Genomic DNA, 19,477 nt, shown 5'->3' with positions numbered 1-19,477 from the left:
ATTTAAACTCTAATCTCTAAGAGTAATACATTGTTTTCAGATTTAGTTATAAAATGGATCATATACTATAATGAAACAATCAGATACTGTAATAAGAGATCCCTTATGGAGATGCTTGGTGGTACACCAGAAGTATGACAGAGAAAATAGTAGCAGTCATTTGAGTTGCAACATTTGAGGTAGAGGTGAGTAAATTCAGATGACTGATCTTGTTTGCAGAAAACAGAATGCACAAATCTAGTAACTCCTGTACCTTCGTGTTCACCACAATGTTTCAGAAGCAGGGAGTATTCTCATAAGTAGCTCACTGTGTGCATTATTTTCGTTGAACCAAAGCCCTCTCAGAAGGGGGTCAAGAAGAAAATGATCATTAGGTAAGAGTGCTGTAATTTCTTCAGAGACCATGTAAGAATTTTAATTATGCACCTTTTTCAATGTCCTTTACAGTGTTCAAAGGACATGTTGTTTTAGATAATCAGAGGGGTCTCTATGGAAATTGAAAATTCTCTATATATGTAAAATACTAAAAGCCTCAGAAATCAATTTTGAAAGAAGACACTAAAATTTTCAGTAGAATCCAAATAGCTTACAGAATTAGAAACAGGTGTGCATAATTTGAATTTTAAGGTAGATTCAGCAAGTATATATGAACAGTGTAAAATAACACCTTCCATTTCACTATTTTCTCAGAATTTGTTTATTAGTGGCACATACATTGCCTGTATCACCAGCATTTAATGGCAATGAGTAAGAAATACAGTAAGAATATGTAATGGTGAAAACAGATGAAAAAAAATCTCAGCATCATCATTGTATATGGCATATCTCATATCCTTGTTTGTTTGGTTTTTTTAAATACAAGTGAAGTTCAGTTTTACCTCATAAATATCTTCTCTCATCATCTGAAACGGCAACATATGATTTAAGGAAACAAGGTATAATGACTGCAGAGAAATTTGGTGAGATTTTCTTTGTTAAAAGCTTGTTGTAAACACCAGCATAAAAAAGGCACTAGGAGAGCACTGCCTTTTACATAGAACTGTTAAAATCCTTCTAAGCTGGGAGGATTTACAATTAACCTAGTATTGTTCATGTTAAGGCAGTTTTTATGGGTTTGAATAAGGCATTATCCTCCCCCTCAAATATTTTCTGAAAAACAAGTAGAAAACCTGGGCATTAAAAGCATTTATTTCCCAGCACTTAATCCTGTGAAGTTTAAATGCCTATCAAGATATGAATTAGTATCTTGAGATCAGCTGAAAATCCTTGCAGGCCTGCAAGTTTGAATGGTTAAAAAAAAAAAAAAAAGCTAGGGAGAAATCAAAGTTCTTAAAGTATCTATCCACAAAAGATCACTTTAAATGATCTGAACAGTTTCAAGCAGACTTTCAAGTGTCCATATTTACTGAGCATACTCTGCTTCAGCTTGTTCTGAATACTGAGAAGCTACTGTGTGAATTTATGTAAGGAAATCTCTTAATCTTTCAGTTCTGCTTCTTATAATTAGGCATATGTGACACACATGTTCATTAAAGCAACCTTCCTCTTAGAGCAGGGGTTAAGGGGTTGTTTCAGAAAGATACTTAGACATATGCTTAGTACCAGCTTTCATGACTGTTAAGCAAGTCCTGACATGATCCACGTGGATAAGGATGATTTCCTAAGTTAGAAAATTCTAAACCAGGTTTAATGTGGTGTTAGCACCAGGTTAAATTTCCCCAGGTTTTGAAGCGAATTTTAAACAATGAGCTGTGAATTACAGGCCAGTATATATATGGGTGGATGGATGGACTTGAGAAATATTTTTGGGTAAAATTCAATATGATAAGCTACCTTCAGTGAAATACATAATAGTAGGGGAAAGAAAATAAAAATTTTCCTCTAGTCTGCTGAAAAAGAGAGCGCTTTATTTGTCATTCAGTGTTTTACCTTTACTTTTATATTTACTGCAGAGTTAGAAATGGGTCACAGCAGTTAATGGAAAGTATTAACAGAAATATTATGGTGTTTATCAAGTCAGACTCTAAAAGAGATTGTAAATGAAATGTAAACACATAGCAACAGTAACCTGTGGTTTATGATTACAAATTAACCAAGAGATTATTTTGCTCTTTTTTACCTGAACTCATTTTACAACATAAGTGTCTACATGAAGGTATCTAATACTCTCCACTTTATTTGGCCATGTACTGGTTTTTCATCTTACATTGTCATACTAGCAGGGAAACAATAATGCTTTACTATAGATATTCATTCCTACTCTTTACATATGCAACAATTCACTCATTTTAAAATGCTATAGTAAAATTTTGTGTTTAAATTCTCTGTTACTGACTTTTCTCCTTGACCCACTGTCAGCTCTGGGCACTTGTGACTTTCTCCACAAAGTACCTTCCAAGGTACTAATTATATCCAATGTGGGCATTGTGTCAAAATTCTAATTTTGCTCTTTGGGTCTAAGAGTAGTCCCTTTGATTTTAGTGAGAAGATCTATGGATTAATTTGTGAAAATGCTTTGGGAAATACCTGGATGGTGTGAAATATTTTATAACATATAACCAATTTGTTCATATGGAGAATTGTCAACTTAAATTGGACTATATATCTTCCTGAAAGTCAGCATCAAGTATTGCATTCGAACATACAGAATTTTATAAAGAAAGACAATGGGAATTTAGTTTTTTAAGAAGAAAACTCAATAACAAGCACTGTTACTCTGACATTTGTACTATCATTTTTGTTAAAAATTAAAATTTTTACTTAGACCAACATGTAAATTCTGTTTTGTTCCGACAGGTTCTTTAAATATTGATTAACAAGTCCATAGTTGTTTTCAGGAAATTAAAGATTAGTGAGTATGTGGACCGAGTTAACTACATTTTTTCTGTACTGCAAGTCTTTAATCACTAAAATGATCAGATCATACTCTCTTATGTAGTCCAGTACGTTATAAACTTCTCCAGACACTTAATCCTAGTTACTGACACTGTTTTACAGTTAGGTATTTTACCATTGTCTTCCAGTCTCTCAGTGTGTCAGCACTTCCAGCTAACACACAAGGTAAGATTATGAGTCGATCTTTAGTAGCATTAAACTTTCAAAAGCAAATTAAATGTGAGGAATTGATACAACATAAAACCAAAACAAAAGCAAATGAAGAAAGCTCTGCACCCTCTGGGTGTCTATTCCTTGGTACTAATGTTCTTTGGAAGCAGGTTCCTATGAGAAAAATCATTATCAACAAAGCAATGCTGCAAGCTATTTTGGATAGTTGAAGCAGAAAGAGGATAATCACTCTAAACTATAGATCAGTAGTTTGACAAAGAAGAGACAGTATGGGAGGTATAATTTCCAAGCTAAAATAAATACATTCAGTATAAGTACATAGCTCAGAAAATACTGTAATAGCAAATGAATTTTTGTTTGTAAATTTGGTATTATTGATATGATAGTCAAACAAGAAGTGTGTATGATTATTTTTCCTGTGCAGTGCTGTTACAGATGATTCTATAGATTACTGAGTTAGAGATGAAAAAATAGATCCTCTAATGTGCTCTCATTTTCCATGGTTGAAATCCTAGTCCCAAATTATTATGGCTGAGTAGAAAAAGCATTATGGGAGAAACAACTTTCCAATTACCATATTTGTATTCTAATGTCTTATTTCTGTTTTCAAGGAGAGATAAAAAAGTAAAAGCATTAATTTTTCATTATTGAAGGTACATAAATTCTGTTACTGCTTTTCTTGTTTCATTTACTCTCTTTCCCTTCTTTCTGTGATATAAGGGACAGTGCATGCATGCATTGTCTGGTTATAATAACTAACTAACTTACTAAAAAAATAAACTGTACTGAAATAACTAACAGAAGTATGTACAGTGGTATAAGAAGGAAAAATATACATATTCCTATAAATTTACATATTTGTGCACCTATGTATGTGTTTCGTTCCTGAAAAATACATGCTCAAGAAACAGTACTTCACTGTATGTGTGCTAATACTGTGCAAACAGAAATTATTGCACATAGAGTGAGGAAGTAATTTGAGAAGAAGAATGAGAGAAGTTTCTTGAAGGTTCTGTTTCTGCAAGCTGCTACACATACATAAACTTTTCAAGCCCATGAACATCTGCTAGCCCAGAGATAATCTTCTATGAAGTATGCTGAGAACTTTGGTATTTGTTTGCCATGCTACATTTTTAAATCTTGAACACATTTGTAGAAGCCATATGTGGAGAAGGCAGGAAGGAAGCATCCTTGAAGCAAGTTTATTATACTGCTGAAATAGAGTGTAGTGACTTTAAGGGAATTTTGTCTTACAGCTTCAGTGATTCTTGGCAACAAAATAAATCAAACCACTGGACCAGCAAATCTGTCGCTTTAGTATATAACAGCAAGTTGTTTGGTGCACTATGAATAGATATGGATCATGTGGAAATTCTGTTGGCATCTATGGAAGTGAACTTAGGCCCTTCCCTGGAGAAGAAGCAAGACCCAAAATAGAGCTAGTAAGAGCAAAGATTCAGAGTTTCACTGCAGTGTTTTTTTTCACATGATTTAATTGTATTAGGCAGTTGTATAAATGAGGTTTGAGTCATTAGTTTCTTTAAGCAAAAATTAAGTCTATTTGCCTAAAACCAGCTGGTTTTATAAAAAAAAGTAAGTCAGATGGTAAATCCATTCTATGTTGGTTTGTCAATGATGCTGATTTTTTTACTGATGTGTGTAGAATGAGTACTCCTAGGAATAAATACTGATAGACTGAGAGTAGTGTGGGGAAGAAAACAAACATCACCACCACCAGCACCACCAAAAAAAAAAAAAAAAAAGAGAAAACAACTGAACCAAAAACCCCACGCAATGCTGAATATTGAAAAGCTCTGTAAGGATTCCAGTGTGCATGTTGTCTGCAAACAGCATGGTCTGTTTCCATTCTAGGAAGCCGATTTCTGAAAAGTTTGAAGCCTGAGTATGAGGGGAAAGCAGGTCTCCTTTTTTGTACTTCGTGTTATGAACGTGTTATGTTATCTATAGGCTCTTGGTGGTGCTACAATACAGTATTGCTGTCCCCCCACCCCCAATAAATATTATGCAATTAGCACGTGATGATGCACAGTATGCAGATGGTTTCTACCTCCCAAAGCTGCCAAACTGTCTTTTTACGAGAGTGAATGACAAACAGTCATTTTGGGGAGTGACATGTCATGATGATGGCCCATTAAAACTCCTCAAGAATACTCAGCCAGCTACATATGCCCACTCAGCTCCCTCCACAGCAGCAGCTGCTTCTGAGTTCCTCCTGTAGCTGCAGTAAACTTAATGGGCTGGCTGCACAATTCCCTGTCGCCACAGGGCATTTTGTGCTCTTATTAAAACTGGGGAGCGGAAAAAGCACAGATTTGTGACTACAGCAGCTGCAGAGACTGGAAAAGGACAGAAAAGGAAAGGGTACATCTGTTTGTATACACATGTGTACATGTACATATACACACTTAAACGTATGTATAGATATACAATCTCTGTCTATATAAAGACCTACATTATGTGAGTATACACGAGGAGAGACAATGCTACAGACACAGTTGAGTATTATTAAGAGAAAAAATATCATAGAAATGTGATATGGATGGTCTTATCACATCAAGTTTTCAGTATTTCCTATTAATTATTCAATTCAATAGCCTTTAGATGACAGTATCAGTTATTCCAAGGGGGACTATTCTTCTGAACTTTGTCTTCAACCTAGAAGCCTTGAGGGCTTACTTAGATGCTAACTGGAATATTATGAAGTGAAAGATTTCGAATTTTAGTACTTCTAATTTGAATTTTGTTTGAACAGTAGCCATCAAGGAAATGAAGTTTCTCACTGTTCCTTTTCCTCTTTAATCCCCATTTTCGAAAGGTTGGCAAAATTAAATATTCACTTCACTTCATGTTGCTGAGGTGATAAGATTATTATCCTCCTGGAGCACTGACCTACCACTTAAAAGAATAAGGACTGTATAAAGACTTTAACTGAACTCTGAAATTTTATTTGGAAACAATACAGAGGACGGAGGGAATAGTAAAACCTAACTGCTTATTCCAAGTGTGATGATGGAAGAGCATAAGTAAATTAATACAAATTCTTACTATTTTAGTTTCTTAGGCAAGAAACATTCATTCTGTAACAGAGAAGCAGTTTTAACAGAAAACAGCAGTTTTTAACAGCAGTTTTTACAGAAAACTGTATTAACAGCGGAATTAAGGATTGTTTGAGGATTGTTTTTCTAAAGAAAAATACCTAGTTCACTCAAAGTTAGCTGACAGTTATAATACTCTCCCAGCCCATTAATCATGTTTATTTTGTTTTCTCCTCTGATCTCAGGACTTTGAAACCAATGGCAATTTAAATTTCAACTTCTTCCTTTTTTTTTACCTCCTTTTTTTTTTGTTTTTGTTTTTTTCTGTACACTTGGAGTAGTGGTATTGCACATCCTCAATAAAATGACACTTGACCAGTTTCAGGTAATCATTTTTTTAAATTGCTGTTGCATTAAGCAGTGTATGAAAAGAAGATGATGGTAAAGTTATACAACATTTCTCTGAAGTACTATTCTTGCACTTCAGATATATCCATGTTCACTTTGGCTTTTGGTTTGTGAATATTTTTACCTTTTATTTGTTTATTTATTTATTTTTTTCTCTTTCTTGTTAAACATTTGTATTTATTTTGCGTCATCCTCTGCTTTCTTAAAAATGACTGGATACCTTGATTGTAGACAAAGCTTTATTCTCACTGGTTTTATATACTGTTGAATTATGAAGGTCTTGAAGGTTCAAATTACACCAAATGTCATACATTTTGCCTGCAGGAGGACTTTTGAGGACAATCTGTGGGATGAAAACTGATACTCCCAAAGGGATGTACCTTGGTTTTACCTTGAATCTGAAATGTGTTCATTTGATAGGTAGTTTTTGATGACCTCATTGCATATGTGGTGATCCTGGGCAGATATATATCTGCCTTGTGGTCCTTCATAGGACTCTAGTATTACCTGTGTCAAAACAAAATATGATTCAGAGGCAGTCTGAGTTCAGGCAGTCTGTAAGGTCAGTGCTGAATGTGAGGAGATCTCTGAAATGTCCTGGACCTCAATTATCTCAGAAGTTCTTAGGTCTTTGGTCAGCTCTGAGCACTCCAGACACTGTTTTGGATATTTTAAATCAAGTCAGAAGAGAGGTCTTGTCTGGGCTGACCAGATTTTTAGCAACCCTGTCACCAACTCCTTGTGTTAGATAAATATAACGTGGTTATACTGTGGTCTGCAGCATGAGACCTTGTTGCATTCCCTTGTGACTGTCTCTGCACTTGCCTGACAAAGAGCAAGTCTGAAGGCAACAGAACAGTGCATGAAATTGCCAGTATGTCAACATGGCAAATTGTGCCACAGTGACGCCGTTGTCTGTGCTGGTTCCCCACTATGCTGACAACATTGCTGAGACACGGAAACTCTGGCAGCATTACAAGCAGATTCCTTCTGTTCAAACTCTAATTAAATGTGTTGGAGTTTTGGGTATAGCCGATTATATTGACTTGATCTCTTGTCCTCAGTATTATCTGTTGTGCTGAAAGCACAGAATGGAGACCAGAGTATTTCTTTCTGAGCCTAGGCTTATACTATAGTTTTACATAAATTAATAAAACCAAAAGCAAACAAAAGCCCTCCAGGAGCTCCTTTATCACTTTCTCAACGTTTCTTGGGGAATAGACTTTTATAAGAAAATCATTACCTACTGAATAATACTTTCACTGGTGCCTGGGTATAAAGTCAATTATATGAATCACAGGCCTTTGCTGACATCAATAAAATGTTGAGGAATCTTTTTCTTTCCCTCATGACTTCCGTAAACAGACTGAAAGATAAATTAAAAAAAATGTCTTAGGCTGTTGTTACTGAAATATGGTTTCAGTTTACAAGAATGATAGTTTCATGGCTCCCTCTGAAAACAGTGATCCTATTAGTAGCTAATGGGTTTGTGAAGCCCTTAGACATTGCAGAAACGTGGTATGTGTGCACATTAGATTTTAATGAAATGTTAACTACATCATCTAGGTTAAATTTTAAGTATTAGCTATTATTTGCATTGAAATTGTTCCAAAGCACCAGCACTGAACCCTTAGTTATCCTGATAGTTAATAAATATATTGTTACATTAAAAGAAAAGAAAAAGAAAAGGAGGTAAAACCCCTATAAATATCTAGTACTTTATGAGTCATCACAAAACACATACTAATCTGAGGGGAAAAGGGATTTGAAAACTTTGTATGTGTAACCATAATAAATATTGACTTCAAGAAAATCCGAGAACGGCAGTTTTAAGAACATGGCTGTTGTGATGACCAAAATTAATAGAAGTGGAAAAATGGTGGTTTTGTTTCAAATCACCAGCTTTCTTTAGCCTTTTAGAAATTACATACTTAATCTTTATATACTCTTTTTAAGTCTTCCCAGAAGGATGAGGGGGAGAAGGTGGCATGAAGAAAAGTTTATTCTTCCCACAATCTGGTCTCAGTTGTTTTGTGATAGTAAATTGTGGTTATAAAATGGACTAAAAGATTGCTTCTAGTTTGGAGTTTTTTTTCTTTTTCATCGTTGTTTTTGATTCTTAGTGCCTCCTTGCATTTTGTGAGGAGGTAGGAATAAAGTCCTGACAGTTCCATATCACAAATAATGATGGATGCTGCATAGGGCATGAGGAGGAGGCAGTTTTCATTCCTCTCCTCCCTTTCTAGTTACTTTCATAGAGAGAAAGGAAGGGGTGCAGACAAGGCAAATCCTCCTTGAGGAAACATTTCAGTTCTGCAAAGGAGAGCACATTTCCTTTGGTCTTAGAGAGCAATGAATCTAGATTGTATTGAAGCATCTGATGTTTCTCCTGTCCATCTCTTTATCTCCATTGCTTCTGTCATTCTGCTAGTGTCAAAAAACGATCAGCTCCTCATGTTCTCCCTTCGATTTTCTTCTTCACCAATAATCTATAACCTCTGTAATGAATCATTAACCATGCTGGCACAGATAGAAGCAAAAGCAAAGATAGATCTTTAAGAAAGATAAATCAGAAAAGAGAGGCATATGAACATTGCACCTGCTTTAAAGGAGCCTGAACTGAAAATCAGAAAAAGAGCAAGCCTCCCATTCAGACATACAAGAGATGAGTAGCGGCCAGATAAGGTGCTTTTAGTACTTTAAATGCTTTTAATACTTCAGTGCAGTATCTCTGCTTACTCAGAAAAATTATTCTCCTTCTCTATTGGAAATACTGCTTTATTACTTCAATGGCAAGTGATACTAAAATATATAATTTTTAGTTGTACAGATTTTAAAATAGGCAATATCTAGAAACTGTTGAGTATTGGGAATTTTGAAAAAAACCTTTTATTTTGAATTCCCTAGAATAATTACCAACCTAAAAGTCCACATAGACATAAATGCATTAGGGGAGACACTAGAGTAAGCTATATTGCTGTAGGGCCAAAAAAGTCTGAGAGAAAATTTGGTTTATTAAAAGAGTTACGGTAATAACACCTTTGCTCTTTAGTGAAGCTGACTGCTTCCAGCTCTCACACATATCCAGCAAGTATTTTCTAAAACTGAGAACCTAAAGAGATTAAGTGCTTTTTTAGCTTGAGTTCACAGTCAACAATAAATTATCTTCTAAAGAACAAAAAAAAGTTAACTTTTTATGTACATTGTCCCTCTGCCTCAACAAGGCTTATGTGGCTTTTATTATTAGATCTGTTAGCTCTCTGCTAACCTTCCTAGCACATCAAAAGTTATCCTCCTGGTAAAAAGTACATCATCTCTCTCTAGAGGATTGTTGCTTCCCTTTCCTGTTCTCATGTACTCTTGTATATGCAGGGATCACCCAAATCCAGAACTCTTAGAATCTTCACATTAAATATATGCAGTATGCAACAAAAAAGCTGTAGGATCAGCATACAAGAACTGGATCATGAATCTTGTACTGAAAATAAGCCAAGTGAAAGGCAAGGCAAACTGGAGAGCCACAATCATGGATATTGTGTAGAGGTGGCAATGGATGAAATGGATTGGAAGCATACACCTGCTCTGTCTCTATCATCCCTCTTTCTGAAAACAGGGTGTTTTATTTACAATACCCATGGCAAACTGATTCTGAAAGAGGAATTGTCTGGAATGACCCAGAATGGAACCAGATGAGATTTACTGAATGAATCCTTGAATCCTCCATGTCTCTTGAAGCAACAATTTTAAAGTGACTTTGTCTTGAGCCTCTTTACTTCTAAAGTCATAGTCCCCCATGTGCATATACAGATTGAACATAGTTCTGGTTCCTACCAGAACGGCCCTGTAGAAAGTGGGAGGAGTGAAAGACAAGCTGGCAGATGGCATAGCCAGAGATGCTTTGTGGAATCTTCCTGCAAAGTACTACTGTCCGGAGGATTTCTTGTTGCCAAATTAATAACAAGAATAAATAAAAATCTTAGGTCTTATTATTTAATGTATTTCTTCTATAAAAAGGGGGAAAAGAATACCTGAACACAACAACAAAATAACAAAAAAGCCTGACAACAATTAAAAATCTACAAAATGTTTTCTAAAGCCAATGTTATATGGGAAATTGTACTTCTCACTTCCTATGATGTTAAATTAAGTATCTGGAATCACAGGTAGTTTGCAGTCGTGTTTGGTAGTAGCAGAGCTGTGAATATCATACAGAGCATCAGAATTCAAAGATTTTGTTCATAGTTGCAGAGCATTGATGCCTTTGCATTAATGACTTTGAAGATCACCATATGGAAGAATTATGTTGTGTGAAACTGGAATATAGTTTCTCTATATGAAAACTGAATCAAAATTCTCAATATTTTCAGCAAAGTACTTTTTTTCTTTTTTGCGTTGTTCTCTTGTACTGTACTTTTAAGTTTTCTCAGATCTCCTCTAAAAAGCATATAAAAGTGTTGAAAAAAATCTCTTTAGAGTGCTTTACACTGAATTGATTGTTGCATAGTGCCAAAGATAAACTAAATCTTGAGCTATATCACCTTCCTGGGGTTAAGTAGGTAGAGAATGGTACATTACTAATTTGAGCATGGACCAGCACAGTTTTTAAATGCTTAGTAGAGCAAAGTTTTAATAAAAGGTGCAAAGAAGTTTGCTGTTCCAGAGCCTTAACCTTGGAATAACAAAGGTCCTCACTAATCACTTTACTAATCCATGTGGTAGCAGTTTTCTTACCAAGGCATCGTTCCAAAAAGTGGCTTCTGCTCAGCATTTCACTCCAGGTCACCAGCCACTGTAGTGCAATCCATGAGGAGATTTATGGACCTCAAAGAGGAACTCCTTAAAGAACAATGTGTTGTTAATCAGTAACCCACTGAGTGAGCAAATGGGAAATGCTGAAGCTACAGTATTTCTCCTTTCCCTGGGATGTGAAAGTCTTGCTCAGTGCATCTTCAAGGATTTACTGGCCTCTCCCCCGAAGGTCTCTTTTAAATTTTTTTTCAAAGCAGTGCTGGTTAGTTATTTGGAATAGGGCTGGATGTAGATACAAGGTGAAAGGTAGGCTGTGCAGCCCTGCAGTTTGAGAGCACTGTGGTGTGCTGATGGGCTCAGCTCCAGCCCCATAGGACAGCACTGTGCTGCTCTCAGCAACTGAGATGTGGAAACTTTCCTTTCTCTGCTTGAAGAGATTTACTTGTACATCTCTAATGTTCAGAAAACTGCTCTACCTGATGAAATGCTGGGTATGCTGGTGTCCTCTGCTTTTCTCTCATCCAGCATCCATCCTAAAGTATGCCAGAAAAGGTGGAACAGCCTTTACAGGGATAATGTGAGAGTCTCAGCCACCCCAGAAAGACCAGCAAGAATATGGGGTATGAAGAAAACAGAATCACTTAAGAAAGATAGAGGCATGGAATTCTTGTATCCCATAACCTCAGTTCTTGTGAAATGTGATACTCATCATGTCAGTCTAGACTGTAGGATTCTGGCTATGCAGGGAAACACAGAAAGTTCCTCTGTAGCACACAGGAGACATATGCACCCTGAAGTAGATATTAGAGAAAGAAAGAAGAAGGAAAAAAAGGTCAAACAAAATCAAAGACAAGTTAGACAGGATCTTACTTGCACAGGCCACTGCTCCTCTGTAGGGAAGATGGATACTTCTTCCAGTCAAGTTTGAAAAAGCATTGAAAGCCCCAGCTGTCAGATGTGTGAGTTGAACAGAGGTATGGTTTGTTCAATAAACCCCAGCCACTGGGACTGAGGAATACTCTGCTGTGGATCTCAAAAGAGCCTGAATGTGAGATACATTATACCATGGCCTGCTCACAGTGTTAGCACGGTTTATTCCTGTGTGTGCAGAGAAGTTGGGCTTTAAATGTTCGGGGAACTCCACAAAAGAAATCTTAGGCTTGTTTACGTGTCTCTGGATTTAGGTAGCAGGAGAATAAGGGTAAATCATATTTCAAAATAATGAAAGCTAATCTGATTTAGATACCCTAGTTCTGTTTATCTGATCCAGTCCAAAGCTCGGATTCCATTTCTGTCTTAAAAGAGAGAAGTGCACTGTAATTGCATAAGTATGAGATGTCCAAACATTGTAAGGGAAATAATGTGTAAAAAAATAGGCAGCTTTTTATCCAGCTGAAAAATTCAAAACTGAGCATGAATACTTCCCTGCTGAAATAGGAAAATATTTTGCAGCTGTGCTAAGTCATGCCCAAGATAACAATTTTCTGCATGTATTTGGGAAGTGAATACTGTCACAGTGATACTCGTAACAGAAAGAAAAAAAAATTAATGATGGAAATTGTGATGATGATGGTGATGACAGTGGATGTACCTCCAAACTCAAGACAACATGGAATTAGGGCAGGTACAAAGAAGATATGAGATAGAAAAACCCAAGCTGTTTAACACTGTCTTCAGCTACAAATTAATCCACTTTTAACAAGCAAGAAAGTACTTTAAATTTTACTGGAATTCTTTTCACTTGTACAGTATTAAATATATCATATGTGCATGTTACTATAACATGATATCCAGATCAATTACAGTCTTGATGCAAGTTTGAGAAGTATGTAATAGGTGTTTGAGTCTGTGTTCTGTAACAGGAAGATGAAAAAAAGCTAGAAAACCTGTGGAATCCTTCTCTGTAAGTTAAAATACCTTGAGTGATGAGGAAAAAAAATTTTGTGTAAGCCTATCTTGCCTTTCTAATGGGAGATACATTTTGACCTGCTGAAGTGTGTTTCTTGTGTGCCTACTACAAGTAGTCCCAGGGAAACCGCACCTGACTTTCCATGCTGTGTGCTTCCAAAAAGTGCCAGGACACCTTGGTCTTTCTCAGAGTCTGCATTTTTCTGTAATTAGATAATGAAAAGGAAGATATGGAAGTGAGGAATTGAAGTTACAGGCCCATCAGATAGTAGTGAGCAATTTATCAACCAGTACATTTTTCTTCATTTTATAGAATCATAGAATATGCTGAACTGGAAGGGAGTTTTCAAGATAATCAAGTCCAGCCCATGGTCTTGCACAGGAAACCACAAGAGTCCCACCACGTGCCTGGGAGTTTTGGACTACCATTGCCCAAACGCTTCTTGAACTCTGTCAGGCTTGGTGCTGCGACCACTTCCCTGGAGAGCCTGCTCCAGTGCCCAATCACCCTCTTATTGAAAAACTTTCCTGCTATCCAACCTAAACCTCCCCTAACTTAGCTTCGTGCCATTCTCTTGAATGCTGTCACTGGTCATGAGAGTGAAAGATCAGTACCTGCTGCTTTCCCTCGTGAGCAATATTGACATATTTTACTGCTCTCTGCAGTAAACACGGAGAAAATACATAAATACACACAAGAACAAACACACACTGACATGAAGTTTATACTGCCATTTGTTTGAAGTCTCACCCTTCAGAAGGATTATAAACTGAAGTGAACAATGTGGTTTAATTCAGATAGGAGTGAAGTCATGGTTATGATCATATGTGTGCATGTGTTTGCCTGTGTAAAAATCTGGCATAAGAAGAGTGAGTTTTTTTGCAGGAAAGAATGAAGTTTTTGTGCTTAAAGGAGCAAATTTACAGATTATAATGGTCACACACATCCTGTGTCTGATAAACATTCAGCTTATATTTCCAGGAACAATAAAATTTCATGTACTACTGCTCAACACAGGAATTATTTTTTTTACATATCTCCATGCCACTGACTCTCTTGTAAGTTAATCTCATCTCTCATCAATTTTTCACCAGCTTCACTCTGATGTTGATAAAGGAGATGGTTCCATCAAATACATCTTGTCAGGCGAAGGGGCAAGTTCCATTTTCATTATTGATGAGAACACGGGGGATATTCATGCTACAAAGAGGCTGGACCGAGAGGAGCAGGCCTACTACACGCTCCGAGCACAAGCTCTAGATAGGCTGACTAATAAACCCGTGGAGCCAGAGTCTGAGTTCGTCATTAAGATTCAGGACATCAATGACAATGAGCCAAAATTTCTGGATGGTCCCTACACTGCTGGAGTTCCTGAGATGTCTCCTGTGGGTAAGTGCAAAGTACACTGTTGGTGTTGTGGGAAATTTGTTCCTATTGCCTTTTTAAAAGTTTCATTATTTTTTTACTGTTTCGCACTAAGCTACTTAATTATCTATGAGGCACCTGCAACAGTTAGATATTTCAAGACTAAACTGGAAATAACATGCTAGATTAAGTATTTACCCTTTCAAAAATGTTGTGAAACTCAAATAGCTCTGCAAGGATTCAGATAACCATTTTATGGTGCATTTCTCATTCCAGGGCCCAGAGGCTTTGTTTTATCATTCCCATTAGCAGTAACAGGTTTCACACCTATCTTACGGTACTCAGAGGTTGTAATTTAGAATTTCATTCAGATAAGGTCTTTTCATAACCAGCTCCTCAAGTTCCTAATAGTGAATAGCATAATTTTTTTTGAAATTTTGCACATTTTAGTAATAGTTTGTTAGATATTTCTTTCTTACACTGAAATTCCATTTTCTGGGGAATGTAGGCAAGCAGCAGGAACTGGGGTACAACTTGAGATAGTTCGAAGTTCTACTGAAATCAGAGAAGAATGGGTCTTGGAGGCTTCAGACCCTTTGCTGGAAACTAAGAACGGCTGATTTTTCCTGAATTTGAATTAGGGAAGAATTTCAAAATCAAATCCACTGTCTCTTCCTTATAAAGTGACCAAATGTTCATCCATTGTCAGGTGCCGCTGTTCCTTTGAAAGCTGACTCTTTCAGACCAGATTAAGGCTTGGCCCTGAGATGTTTCAGTAAATGTCACTTTAAGATGAAATCATAAATGCAAGCACAAAAAAACCTGACCAATCAAACAAACAAAAACAAGAAGAAAAAAACCCAAACAAAACAAACCAACTCTACTTTACTACAAGTATGTGTATGGGAAGGCCCACTTCCACCTGAGAGAGTTCTGTGATGATTGAAATAAAGATTTTCTTTGTTTAACTGATTTTAAACCGTATTAAAATGTAGTACTCTTACAGTATGGCTGGACATAAAATTTGCTATAGTTTCCTCAGTATGATCTCCTGTGTTTTTGAATGTTAAACAATGCATCTAAATTGGAGCTAGAGAGAAAAAAATCTTCCCTACCTAAGTGCCCTGCAGCAATCAGTTGCAAACATTGCTTATATATTTGAAATTCAGCTTAGTCAATAGAAGATAAGTAAAACATTGCTAATGAGTTTTCTATAAATTTATTTTCCTAAGTAATGAGCATAGACACTATTTCTCATTGATACTTGGCATTTGCTCATTGTCACTTGAGCACTATGTGGATGGCTGAAGAGGCAGTACTAGCCTTGGAAGAAAGACACCACAGCTTTTGCAGAGTAACAGGGAGGAGATGAAGTTGTGATATGATGCTAGGAACTTTTTACTTCTGAACTTTGAAAAAATCTAGACAAGAGATAATCTAAGAGTGTAAAACCTAAATAATACACCTGAAAATATGTTGCATTAAAATAAATTTGTTTTTTCTTAATCAAGATGCTCTTTTACTTTAGAATAAGATTATTTAAGAAAGGTATAGCATGCAGCAACTATTAGAATTTTTTTCACTTTTGTCTTATGACCTGAAAAGAAATTATCTCCATATTTCACTTTTGCATTTCTCACCCCTGTCTTTTCTTGCACTGGCATATTGATGTACAGACAACTTCTACAGATATATGAGGTTTACTTACACATACAAATCCATGCCTCTACTCCTACCTATGCTCCATTTGTTTCAAAAATATATTGGAAATCAATCTGTGGGGAGTGCACAGTGTGCAGTGGAGAACATAAGGACAATTTTTCAAAATGAGGTGCTTTGCATATTTTGTTGAATCTTTAAATCACAAAGGAGTAAAAGATATTTTCTCCCACATGGACTGTGCAACACCAAATGTATTTTCGAATCGGGTAAGTATTATGCCAAGTTATTAACTGAGACTAGTGCACTCTCTGAAGTTTGTGTCAACTAAGGGTGGTTTCAGATTCATGAACTTCCCGAAACTGCACATTTTAAACATCTTCATGTTAGTATCAGACACCTAGCAAATACTGCATTGTTACAGAGTTAAGGATTAACATGAAATTCCTTTGTCACACTTTGTCGCACTTTGTCGCATTTTTGCCTTACATAGTTACAGCAATTCATACTTTATTCACATAACATAATTTTTAATTAATCACCTAGAGCATCCATGAAATATTAAGGAGATACAAAGTATCTCTCTCCTATTTTGTTTAAAATTGTATCCATGACAAGGATTTTTAATTGGGTATTAAAGGAAATGAAAGAGATCACAGGATTATAAACCCAAATTAACTATAAAGCTAGGAAAACTATAACCTTTAACCTACAGACTGGTTATGCAAGTATAATTGTTCTGTATTTTATTTGACAAATATTTTTGGACATTATCTAAGCCTAATTGAAGTCAATCTCTTCTTTTATTTGAAATGACTTCAGGTCAGGTTTAAATTATATTTGGGTCAGGCCCAATTATATTGATTATCCTGAACAAAGTAAATATCTTGATGGCTTATAAATCTATTCGTGGCAAAACCCCCAAAGATATGGCTTATCTGAAAATCATAAGGATTTGTTTTTGTCATGTTCTTTTGAAGTGTGTCTGATACTTAAAAAACTGAGTAGCATTATATTTCAAACAAAAGGATACTGATCTGTTTGAGTTATAACCAAGGGAAGTAGGGATGAGAATTCCAATGCCCATCATAGTTTTGTTTTGTTTAATCTTCTTTGCTCTCCAGCCATATCAACAGCTTTGCTTGTTACCCAGCACAACAAATATCTCTCTTGCCATTTATTACCCCTGACTGTGATGGATAGAAATATTTGATTTTTATAACAACGTAAAGCACGCAAAAGCACTGTATCAGGCTTACATCCTTGATACAGTGTGTAGTGGGCTTTGAGAACCTGCATGAAGTGTCTCTCCAGGCACAAGCCACCTCTCCTTCCCTTTGTCTGACCTTGCTGATTATCTGAGACCATTCTTGAGATTTTTCTCCGAGTGAAGGCAACCTAATGAGGCTGTGGGAGGGGAGGGAGGAGCTGAAGAGGGTTCTGACTCTCCCCTTTCACACTCCTGGAGGGGAAAGGCTGTGGAAGCATTGCTGCATCAGCTGTGGGTGAGACCTGGTGGTGGAAGCATAGAAATACCAGAAGGAACCAAGCAGAACCAGTCTGGATTGTTGTACATAAGGATCATGCAGAAATTCTGGATAACTTGATAGTAAAGGTGTTTAATGTTTTTAGTAGCAGCTGATACCACGTAGAGATGTCATGCCATCATGGAATGGTTTTGTATGTTAGACATAGTGAACATCATTGATTGATATAAATTAATACTTTTAATAACTGACTGCCTTAAAGGTCTATTTTCAATTTGTTTACGTGGCTACAATTCAATTGATAAGAGTTTGTGCAGTTTAAAAATTATGCATTTGGTAAATTATTCTAGTTTTAGAAACCAGTTTTATTTTGAATGATCTCACCAATATTAAAACAGAAGTCAGAGAATCATTTCTCATAAAACATTATTTCAAAATTTGCATAAAATATCCTGCAAGTTACTTGCAAGCTTTCTAAAAAGCTCTGTAGAGGTTTCTAATATAATGCACTTATAGATTCAAAATGGATCCATTAGATTTCCCAATGGAAATTGAGCTGAAGGATCTCCAACTCAATTTTTAGCAACCAGTTTAGCTTTTTCTCTTCCTATCACAGAAAAGGTTAATCTCTGCAGTGTCAGGAACATTGTTGAGCCTTGACTTGGCTAAATTTAAGTACAAATAGCATTCTAAATATAAGATCCTCTCTGCAAATATCCTCCCATCCTTTTACCTTAATATCAGAGTTAATAGGTCAAGTTCTGAGATTACTGTAATTTAGTAATCTCTATCAATATCTAGTAAACATTATGTTACAAATTATCTTAAAAAATATTGAAAATAAAACCAGGAATCTGTACCAGTCACACATAATTAAGTCTGTAACTACTATCAAGAAAAGAATTGTGTGGAGCATTTTAATAAGCAGCACGGATTTTTTTCTCAGTATTTGCTACAATTGTTGAAAAGGTTTATGATGTTGCTACATGTAGAATTCCTTTTAATGAACTGATATCCAAGTTTTGTTAAAAAGACATAACTGTAGAGAAAATATTTTTTGAGGAATCCATACTTACAAATGAAAGCCATTTTTAAAATAAATAACGCATGCTTATTTTTTTAACTCATACAAAATACACAAATATTTTGTAAGTAATATCTCTAACTAATATTTTAAGTTATAGTTGCAAAGCACAGTTGATATTAAGACACTAATGAAAGTTGGGGGTAGGGTCAGTGTCCTGTCTACACTTGCACTCCAGGGCTCTGAACAAATTGACTAAATTAGATCTACTGGAACACTCATTTTGTTGGGTGGAGTAAAGGTGTGGTACCATTTGTTGACTGTCCCTGTTACCTGTCAGTCCTAGCCTTGGATGCAGGTATGGCAGCTGATTGTATCCCCAAAACTTTATGATTTGGGTTTTTTTTAAAGGGAAGTAAGTATTTTAGTTTGACATCAATCCGTTGCAGAAAGATTAGAACAGCAGTACATGGCAGTTATCCTACTCTGAAGGAATTCCTGTTCTTCAAGAGCAATCTGCTTCTTCTGGAAAAAATCACAGGAAATCCACAAATACAGATCTTTCTGTGCATTTGTTTCCTTGGAACAGATTTCCTACACATAGGACTTTTCACATAATTAGAATACCTTCTGTTATCTTGCATATTCTTGAAAAAAGTGGTGTGCAGAAATCTCCCTCTCAGCATGGGGCTTCAAAAGCTCTTTTTTTTTTTTTTAATTTTTTTGGTGTGTGTGTGCAATTAACAAAGAAGTA

General features: G+C 36.0%; 1 protein-coding gene across 1 annotated transcript in view; it reads left to right on the top strand.

Annotated features, from left to right (window-relative positions):
• Positions 1-19,477, top strand: part of CDH7 (cadherin 7) — an 83,423-nt gene that overhangs the window by 25,172 nt on the left and 38,774 nt on the right. The window contains exon 3 of the mRNA XM_063165583.1: positions 14,283-14,577. Coding sequence (XP_063021653.1) covers positions 14,283-14,577 — 295 coding nt within the window. The remainder of the gene's footprint in view (positions 1-14,282; positions 14,578-19,477) is intronic.

The sequence above is a fragment of the Melospiza melodia genome, chromosome 1 (assembly GCF_035770615.1).
Source record: "Melospiza melodia melodia isolate bMelMel2 chromosome 1, bMelMel2.pri, whole genome shotgun sequence".
Classification (NCBI taxonomy): domain Eukaryota; kingdom Metazoa; phylum Chordata; class Aves; order Passeriformes; family Passerellidae; genus Melospiza; species Melospiza melodia.
Note: the sequence above shows the minus strand (reverse complement) of the source record. Positions and strands in the feature narration are given on the sequence as shown.